Source organism: Anguilla anguilla, chromosome 6, assembly GCF_013347855.1.
Source record: "Anguilla anguilla isolate fAngAng1 chromosome 6, fAngAng1.pri, whole genome shotgun sequence".
NCBI classification, from domain to species: Eukaryota; Metazoa; Chordata; class Actinopteri; order Anguilliformes; family Anguillidae; genus Anguilla; species Anguilla anguilla.
The window spans coordinates 27,021,000-27,031,586 of NC_049206.1; the positions used below are offsets into that span (position 1 = coordinate 27,021,000).

The window sequence follows — 10,587 nt, forward strand, 5'->3', positions numbered from 1 at the left end:
TTTTTAATTTTTTTTTTTTTTTTTTTTAATAAGGTTTTATAGTAGATTCTTAGTCACTCCGAATGCAAAGAACATGATTTAGCTTATTTGCTGGATGAATATCTAGACATACTGGTTGCATAAACAAGTGTGAAGGCAGAGGGAGGGATGCAGGGTTGCTAGGGGCACTAGAGGATGGGTAGGAATGATAGGAGAGGGGTGGAGGGCAATGAATGATGCAGAGACTGGGTATTAACAAGTTAAATATTTTCTTTCTACTAAAAGTAAAATATAAACTACACTGAGATCAACTGGTTCTCAAGTTTTTTTAATGAAAAAGTAAATGTTCCTTGATCCACAGGTGACATACCCCTTCCCCCCTCCAAAAAAAAAACAATAATAATAATCTGATCAAAAATATACATTGTGTGATCTCATCAGACAGCAAAGCTTTGTTACATCAGGAATATACAACTACAAAAATAATAATTATCCCCTGGCTTACTGACCCACCCCCAACCACACACAGACACACACACACACTTCTTTTTGGTGCCAGAATAAAGCTGGAATACACATACGAACATAAAAATGCATGAATATCATTGCAACTCTGCCCTTGCTATGTGTAGGACTACACAAATGATGCTTTACAGCCTTGTCCTGCTGGATTATGATCACAGCATGTTTCTTACAGATATAAAAATGTATAGAAATATAACATCATGTAAAAGGAGAGTGAGTGAATGACAGGTTAAACCGGTGATAAAAAGGGGAGTGAAGACTGAGTGAGCTCCCCAGACTAAGCACTGGAGCCTGACAACCCCCCCCCCCCCCCCCTACTTTTCGGCTGTGGATCCAGGCCACCATCTCAGGTTCTGATACTGCAAGGCTCTACATGTACCAATACACACCAGCTCAGATCCTTACATACATATAATTTCCTCAGGAATGATGGACAGACACCAAATTACAGTAGTGATCTGGTTTTGCCAAAGAATAGTGCTTCGTTCCCCAGGTGCTTTGAATATTTTAAAGAGTTGGGTACAATTGCTGTGCTCTTCACTGTGCTGACCAGCCATAACCTCAGTGTTATGGTTGTGTTAGCATATGGAAATCTCTGTGCTACATAACATTGCTGGCATTGTACAAAAACCCTTTGCTCTCAGGGAGAAGAACCGAGTGAGGAAGTGAGCAAGACTGAGAAAGAGGCGATTCAGGGCCGGTATTTGCAGAGAGAAGGGCTCAGAATCGTCATTGGCTGCACCCATTCACTCAGCCAGGCTCTTCGCTTCAGCAACTGCACAGGTCTGCCCTAGAGGCCCAATACATCCAGTTGCTTGTTTTCAGCAGTGCTGTCATACCCTACCACTCAGCTCCCTCTCTTCCTATCAGTCAAGGCATGGACACCGCTCAGCCAGAGCACAGGCTTGTGGAAACAGATCAATCATCCCCTCGTTTCTCCTGTCATTTCACTCCGAGGTCTTTGAGATAGACACAAAACAAGATTTCTCAGCTGCAGGATGGGTTGAAAGGAAAAACGAAGAATAACAAGCTTCTTGTTACTCGTAAAAATGAACCCAACACGAAAACTTCACAATATTTGAAGATTTCTATACATTTACTACATTTTCACACATCCTGCATTACAGATACAGAAAGCCCACTCTATCCCAAAGACCAACAGCTTTATATCACTTTACTTTATTTCATGAACTGTGCAGCTCTGAACTTCGCTAATACATTAACAAGCTTTATGGTTGCATTGTCTTTAATTAAGAAAATTATACCTCTAAGTAGGCATTAGGCACTTAATACATGTGGTTAATCTATGGATACAAATACAGTGTTATTTCTCTTTTTCCATATTTGGAAATTTTTAATAAAAACAACTTCGGTTTCAAAAACTGTCAGTGTCTTTCCATCCACATGTCACACATAGAATGTGAGTGATGGAATTTATATTTCTGGAGGGGAAACAATATCAGAGCCCTTGCTCTTCTCCATACTCGTTCCTCCCTCTCCCCTGCTCCCTCCATCCTGGTTGCTCCCTCCCTCTTCTTGCTGCTGTCCTCTCTCATTACTCCCTCCTCCCACTCTCCTGCCACTGAGCACCGGAGGGTGGGGGAGGCGCTTAGACCTGCCCCAGTTCTGAAAGCACATTCACTGATACTGTTAGTCCTATTACGCTGACAGCATTAACATTTCTGCTTAGGTTTAGAAGCCCAAAGTCAAAATCAACCTCTGTGGTGGAAACTAGGCAGGCTTTTCCTGCCTCTCTGTCCAGACCACTGCGGATTTGAGGCAGAGCAGAAACCTGCGTGCTCCCCTGCGAAACCCTGACAAGACAAAGAGCGGGTGGGGCCAGGCTCTCTGTTTGTCCCGTCCCCCCTGGGGAAAAGCTCAACGCCAGACTGCTCAGTCTTGGGTGGAGCCGGGAACCAGGTGCCTTAACCTCCCCGTTGAGGCCTCGACAGAAAACAAATATCTCCAGGGTTCAATTCGAGCCAAAATGGTGGAGCGTACATTGCTTCCAACCGCTGGCTGGGTTTCAGCCCCTGTCGTGTTAGGAATCCTCCGTCCCTAGCCACGGCTCTCGGGTTCAGTTGCAGGGCAGCCAGGCGGTGTAAGCGTGCTGTGCGCAGGCGAACACGGGCTGAACCTGAGCGACGTAGTAGTTGCTGAAGTTGCAGTCGGCCACGTACGGGGCAGGCTGGTAGAAGCAGGTGACATTGGCGGTGCTGGGAATGACGTTCTGCTCAGCCAGGACGCGCATGGCCAGCGCGGTGATCAGGTCCAGGGTCTGCCGCCTCTCGTGGCCCATCAGGCACACCGTGCTCTCGTTCACCACCCTGTGCAACGTCATCAGGTAGTCGTACTTTCGGTCCTCCAGCCCCACGAAGTGGTTCTGCAGATAGGACTCCAGCTTGCGCCGCTGCTCGCCCACGTCGGAGAAGTCGATGAAGAAGCGCGAGCACATGTAGCGCTGCAGCATCTTCATCTCGCTCTCCGAGGCCGCGCGGAAATCCCGCACCAGCAGGTGGCAGTACTTGAGCAGCCCGCCGCCCCGGATCTCCTCCGGGTTGCGGGTGCAGATCAGCTTGTGGTGAAGGTGGGCCAAGGCCGCGTCAAAGTCGCCGTAGACGCTCTCGCCGATGATGGTGGGGTGGAAGGTGGCCGACATGGGGTTCTCCGAGCACTCGTGGAAGAGCAGCAGTGAGTCCAGCTTGATCTGGAAGGAGTCCACGCTGAACTCAAACTGTCGCCGTAACGAGTCCACAAACTTCAGCTCCACGTTCTTGCCGCTGTTGTTGGACAGGGAGATGAGGCTCCAGCGGTCCGAGTCATTACACACCTTCACCATCTTCTGGACATAGGCCTCCTGTACAGCAGGGCCACACGAAGAACAGCTCAGTTCCAAATTTATCACACACAAATGTGACACGGTGTGTTGCATGTAACAGTTAAAGAAAAATAAATAAATCAACAACTACGTAACCATGTACTCATTGTTTATTGAACAGTAATAAATTCTCACAGCTACCATTTTAAAGAAAGAGCAACACGAAATTGATTCATTTCATTCTGATTCAAAGGAGAATGGAAAACCAAATCTATAACTAACAAATTCAAAAGAACACAGCTACCATTTTAAAGAAAGAGCAACACGAAATTTATTCATTTCATTCTGATTCAAAGGAGAATGGAAAACAAAATCTATAACTAACAAATTCAAAAGAACACATCTGTCATTTAAGAAGTAACACATTGTTTTCATCCAAAACCCAATATTGTGTATAACTGCTAAAATGAAAGTCTAATACCTTGTCCTGCCTACGTATGTGATCAAGGTAACAGGGTCCACCGATTAATGTGGATCTGCTTTAAATTGGATTATTGTAATCCTCTTTGTAGCAGAAACCAATATTTTTATAATCGGCACAGATATATTACAGCAGTTTAAACTTATACTGTATGCACAATGGCCAAATTACAATGCCATAATAACGATAGGTACTGATAGCACCATCATCCTGATTTACATTAACTGCATTTATTTTTAAAAGTCTGAAACATTACGATAATAGAAGTAATTTACCTTTAATGTTAATGGCGTTATCTTCTCCTTGTTCACCCCCTCTGGTAAAAAATCAAGGAGACAGTCTAAAACAATTTCCTTGACAGTCTGAAATTCTGCTTCGCCTTTCAGCTCTGCGCAGAAGATGAGATCAAGGTCCTTGTACCCCAAACCACTGTCTTCGTGCAGAACGTGGCTTGCAGCAGAACCGTTTAATCTGACCTCACGGACTTTTATTTGTTTCGCTTCCATCCGTCTCCGCACAATTTTAACTATTTCCCGCGGCTCCATCTCCAGCGTGGGGAAGCTCCAGCGGCCGTGGATGGGGATTGTCTCGGTGAGGATGTTGTCCAGACGCTGCACTTGCTCCCAGCTGAGGACGCTCAAGTTTCTGTTGTCGCCGTCACCACTAAAATTGACAGTATCTTGTTCGGCCATTGTGGTGATAAAAGAGCAAATATGAAAACTGCTCGAATTGAGACGGGCTTCCGTTTTGCTTGAACTAATGCAGGAAAATTCCCAACAAATTACTCCATATTAGTTATTTTTGTCCATTCAAGCTGTAGTTATAGATTTGTCCGTCTGTTACTTTAAATAAAAATGTATGTCGTATCATTTAAAAGTAAGAGCGACAGAGTTAAGACTTGCTTTCTGTTCACCTCGCTGCCCCGTATAGCCTATGACCAGGGAAGTAACGAGTAGCGTCAGTAGCTAATACTCCACGCTCACAATTATTTCACTCGTTAACCCCCAGATTTTCCCTCTGTGATCTGCAGGACTCTATTTCTTCCCCACATCTGCGGACCGCTGTGTCTGGCTCCGTATACCCAGGCTTTTCTGAAGTTCTGGCTGTGACTCCATAGCTCGAGGGCACGCCTTGCACTTTGCATCAATGCAGAATAACACCTGAATCGTCATTTTACAATTCTCTGCAAATGGAAGTGTGTATTCAGCCTTACACACGCAATACGGCTACATTTTCCGATATTTAAAAAATGTCAGCCTGCTTACTGTATTCATTTCAATAAAAGTTCGAACCACGTAGCATAGCTACAGCTGTTCACCAAGTTTTTTTTTTTTGTTTTTTTTTTCCAATAACCCCATGCGATATTTGTATTATTATATATTCTTACGTCTTGCAATTTATCAACAATAACTAAGAAATTAACCATATAAATTTACGGACCTTCAACATGAACTAAATTAACCACTCGAATGGCATTGCATAGTTAGTTCCTGTCTTTCCCGAGTATATTCGCCGATTAGTAGCACCTTACTTGACGAAGGTCTGATTTGCAGGTTGCCAGAGGAATTCTGACAAACTTGGCTTCAGTCCTGTAGACGCCTGGGAGGGTAGGGTTGATTGACAACTGTCCTCGCCAGTCGTAATCCAGAGAACTTTAAGAGATTGCGTAGGCAAAGACCAAGGCTAATTGGCAAAATAGGGGAAGGCTGTTCCACTTAATAGCACATGCAGAAAGGCATGGGTTCACATATATATATATATATATATATATATATATATATATATATATATATATATATATATACACACACACATATGGTTTTTATCTTTGTGTGTGAGCTGAATTCAACACTTAGAATGAATGAATGTCAATAGCTAGGGGATTTGCTGACTAGCAGTCAGCTTTAATTAACAAACACCTTTCGAAAGGAAAATGTAAATTAAATAAGAATACAGCATTATTTAACGTATGCATATTTTTTGGCACGTGCCTTTTAATATAATGTATTCAAAAAATGATATAATGTGCTGTCCTCAACAATTTCATCTGTGTCCATCATGACATGAGGAGTTTTAGGAGACTTCTGCATGTTTTGATACTGCCATCTGGAGGAAAAAAGTGAATGAATGTGCATGTTTGTGGGCACACGCATGCGTGTGTAATTCAGTGGTTTATAGTTTTTGAAAATTAAGTGTGTCTAATGTCTGACAAGATGTCTGACTGGGGCCACCTATTGCAGTAAGGATAAATAGAAGAAAAAGCACAGGCTTTTAGGCCTGGAGAGATTTTAGTCTCATGAGGTTAGTACTGATTTCCACCAGAGTTAATCAGTACTGCCAGAAGTAAGTAAGTTAGTAAGTCATTAAGTAAAGTCAGTTGGAGAGGGGAATAAGAGATACAGTCTCTACTGGGGAAGTTGGGGCTAGGGGAGCTACATTACAAGTGAGAGGAGTGAGAACTAGGTACATTATGGGTTGGTGGACATGGTGGCTGGCCCATAGTATCAAGGCAGGGTAGATGTCATCCAGAATCCATCACTGAGCACTACACATAAAGCCCTGCGTCACTGCAGCCGCTAGCCCATAAACCCAGATTACTCCAGATTACCCACTTTGCACTGAGTCTGCCTAATCCCACAGGAGCGTCCCACACGTTCTCACCAGATACTTGCCACAGTAGATCCTGTGTCTATCTCACACTATATACTTCACAGTGACTCCAAAACGGCTATTCCACACTGTCAAATCTCCATCCATCAACCGCTCTACTCTGCACAGTCATTTCCAAACCCCGATCATACACTGTTAAATCTCTCTGATTCAGCTACTCTACACTGCACACTACTCTACTCACTATTCACTCTACACTGTACAATCATATCCCAGTCTCCTAATTGCACACAATTAAACAAACCTAGCCCTGTTAAATCCCAGGTCCCAGTTGGATTTGGCTAAATAAGCAATATGCATTCAGTTATTTTATGTGACAAAAAAAACTAACTATTTTCATGTTGGGAACTTTGGTTCACTGTTTCACTGAGTATCATGTTGCATATCTCTAGAGCAGAAAACAAATACCATTTAAAAACTAAACTCATATGTGTCCCTGAGGCTGTGCCAGACAAGCCACTGTTTTAAATTGATTATGCATGCCTTTTTTTATGAAGATGTATGCTGATCCTTACAAATACAGGGGACAGGCACAGCAACAGCTGAACAAACTGTGACTGCTGGTTTATTTTATTACATATCTATGTGTATATTTTATCAACAGGAAGTGCAAGGAGCAGGTAACAATCAAGAATCACATGGATGAAAGTTGAGGGCTGATGCCCTGCAAGCATGCCAGACAGATGGAGCGGCAAGGCATCAGTAGCTTCAGGCAGAGCAGGTGCTGTGATAACTGAGCCTTTGAGGACTGATAATATGTTTCAGTGGATAAGTCGAATGCTTTTTTCCAGAACACCAGGTTGCATCCTGTCTTTAACTGACATAGATCTCATAGACTACGGCAAGTCCGCAGATGTTCTAAAGCCCGGCAGGTTCACGCTGAGCAAAATTTCTTCCGAAAGCTTTCTAAAACTGTCTCGCCGGCTCACGGCTTAAAAAAAAAATCTGATCTGCCCATTAGTCTCACACTTCCTGAAGCCAGACTTTGTATTATCTGCAATGTCAGGGAGGGGGGTCGGAGAGAGAGTTAAGGAAGAGGTCAAGGAGGAAGGTTAGTGGAAAGGCCATGGAGGTAGACCTAAGGAAAAAGCTATGCAGATTATTTCCGGGCATTTTAGTGCATTTGGGGATTACATGTGTTATTTTTTATTTCTTTCAAAGAGGAAAGTTGTGTTGAGTTGTGTTGATGGACTGCTAGTGAATGGTAGATGTATAGCTAAAAAAACTGCTGCTGCCAATCAAACTACTAAACCAGTTTGCCAGGACAGCATTAGATTTTGATAAACATATTAAAGATGATTAATTCACATTTTTTGAAGTGTGAAAACCAGTTTGCATTAATTTTCTGTCTTGCTCAATTCACACAGTTGAAGATTAATTTGTAGAGGGATGCTGTGGAGATAGAGGCCAAATTCATCCTGTATTTCATCCTCCTCCAATATATTCAGTCATCTTGCCTCATTCCTGTTCCTCCTTTCTTCCTACGATGTCTCTCTTTTCCTCTCTTTCCCCATGTTCTGTTTATTTTACTCTCACCTTCTCGTGCTCAGTTTCCTGTTCTAGTGTTCTACTATATTTATGCAATTTAAGTGTATTATAGACAAAATATATTTTTCATATGTGTATTGCAAACAGAAAACACCCCTCCCATTGCTCACTGGCAGTTCTAACATCACAGGTTTGGCTCATTTTCTGTGTCATTGAACATTTTTCAGAAATTATTTGGTTTGAGTGTCCAGATGGCCTCACTTTCAACTGTTAGGTCCCCAGAAACTTCACCTGTCGAGTCTAGAATCAAATCATTTTTTTTTTAAAAATGCAACCTGTTTCTAAAGGATTCATTGGTCATAAAGTTCATTACAGAAAAATGAAACCATTTCTGATTAAAAGGCCTGTGATGTGGAATATTTGTTCTTCATAGTTTATAATTTTGTTGAAATGTAAGTTGTGTAAAGATGATCGTGAGATATGGCTGGTTACTGGGGATTTGAACGTGAAGGCCACACTCAGGTAGATGTCTCTAGGCAGAAAATAGGTGAAAGGTCTCCAGAGAGACAGAAGAGCCCTCTGAGTCTCGGTGACCCCCCTGGATTATCTTGAGCCTCTACCTGAGTCCCGTCCTCCGTTGCCAGGCAGCTGGCCCCGGGGCATCATGGGAACACAGCATGGCGGAAGAACTAAGTGAAGCTCCACCCCTTCCAGCTTTGCTCCTGGTCTTAATTATTCCCCCAGCTGGCCGTGAGCATGGAGATCCCCAAGAGACGTCTCCGCAGTGGCCGGATGGGATTTACTGACGAGCGGCGTAAGCCGCTAGTGAGGCTTGGGCCGGTTTTAGAGGACCTCTTAAAGTGAAAGTGACAGATGTCAGGTGTTAGATGGGTCAAAGATAAAGGAACCCGCTTCAGCTGCGGCCTCTGCATTCTATCATCCATATTCAGGATTTTAAGTATTTCCTAGAGGGGCATGTTCTCCCAAAGCACAGAGTGGATGCAGTTGAACAAGGCTGTGAGGATTAGTTCCACAAGCAGATGATGCTAATGTTAACATGTTTGACTCTGACATCAGGGCTAATCAGCTAAGTAACCCTTATACTCTTTTCCATTAGCCAGGAACAGGGTGACCAAGAGCCAACCATGACGACAGCAAATTGTGAAAGCAATTACCGTGGTTGGCTCCACAATGTTAACATTTATTACAGGAATATACCATTATGATTGCACTATTGTATAGGAATATGTAAAAAAATATATTTTTAAAAAATTTCTTGATGCTTTAAAAAAACTTTGAGATAAGAGGTAAAGACACCACTGAGCTTGGGCAGGTAGCAATCATTATTGTATGTCCAAAAAAATGCACTCAATAAAATACTCAGTACTTCTTTTGCATGACTTTCTTTTGCATCTTTGCTGAATGTGACACTTAAGTGTGGGAAAGAAGAGCAAAACAGTGTGGTTAGGATCTGAAACTGTCAGCAATGAGTGACTGATGAGTCACCCACAAATGTGTCAAAGCAATTTTAAGTTGACCACTCTTTTAGTACAAATTGTTAACTGAAGTGTTTGAGTGCATCTCACAATATGTCCAATAAAGGCTAAGTCAGGCTTATCAGTCTTTATTTGGGCATGCATAGTGGGTAGTTGCGACAGATTGTGTTTGGCTGTAACATCTTGCCTGGAGTTAGAACTTCCTGGCTGTGCACATCCAAGATGGTGAGCGATAATACAGAATTTTTCTTTAGTGGTTTAGTGAACCCTACCACCAAGCCTTTACTACATCCTGCAATCCAAATAAGTCAATGTGATCACTGTTATCTCCGGTAGCTGCAGTCACCTCTTCTCTATCCAAGCTCCGCGGTGGTGGAATGAGTTCGTCTGAAGACAGATCATGTCTCTAGACTTTAGAGACATGGTTGTCTTCAGACAAGGCCTGGCAACCCACCACTGCAGGCAAATCCTTGGTATCTGTTATACAGACCACATAAATTCACAGAGTTCACAGAGCTCAAGTTTACAATTTCACATAGAATTACAGCATTTTCCTTCATTCTGTGTGTATTGTAATAATAATAATAGCAGCACTTAACAGTAATATATCTTAACAGCTCACAACATTCATTAACTTGTTGAATGAAAAGAGAGAGGCAGAGTCTGATTACTTTAAAGCATTATTTATATCCGATTCTGGTGTCTGTTAATATCTTGCACTAGTACATGTTTTTCATAACAGCCTTGAAAGTTACCTTTTGTCTGTCAAATGCATACAAGTAGATTTGGGGAGGAGGGGGGGCATGAAGACATGTCACCCCACTATTTTCCTATGAACTAATTTCTAGAATATCTAGTATGCTTGGGAGACTTGACATTTGACTATGCCTAAAGAAACCTATGCCTATGGTCAAATGCATTGCATGTAAGTGTAGCATACACGTTTCATGATGGGAACAGGCCTTTTTATTTTGGGAAAAATCAAAAGTGTCACTGGTGATTGTTTGACAATTTTAATGATACAAAACAGCAGGATATCTTTCACCCTGAGGAAAAACATGGTGACATGTCTTAATTTATTTGTATAGTGTCACTCACAAGAGCACCCTGGCCAGGAATATGCAGGCATG

At 42.6% G+C, this 10,587-nt stretch overlaps 1 protein-coding gene across 1 annotated transcript; it reads right to left on the reverse strand.

Moving 5' to 3' along the window:
- Positions 1–291: 291 nt before the first annotated feature.
- LOC118229041 (terminal nucleotidyltransferase 5A-like) lies at positions 292–5,411 on the reverse strand. Its single transcript, XM_035420695.1, has 2 exons — positions 4,079–5,411; positions 292–3,361 (listed from the first exon to the last, which is right to left on the reverse strand). The coding sequence occupies exons 1-2, from the start codon at positions 4,493–4,495 to the stop codon at positions 2,582–2,584; spliced, it is 1,197 nt and encodes a 398-aa protein (XP_035276586.1). The 5' UTR covers positions 4,496–5,411; the 3' UTR covers positions 292–2,581.
- Between the last annotated feature and the right edge of the window lie 5,176 nt (positions 5,412–10,587).

Coding starts and splice junctions, on each gene's coding strand:
- LOC118229041 (XM_035420695.1), bottom strand. CDS start 4,495: ATGGCCGAACAAGATACTGTCAATTTTAGTGGTGACGGCGACAACAGA. Junction 3,362..4,078: donor TAACGCCATTAACATTAAAG/GTAAATTACTTC, acceptor CCTGCTGTACAG/GAGGCCTATGTCCAGAAGAT.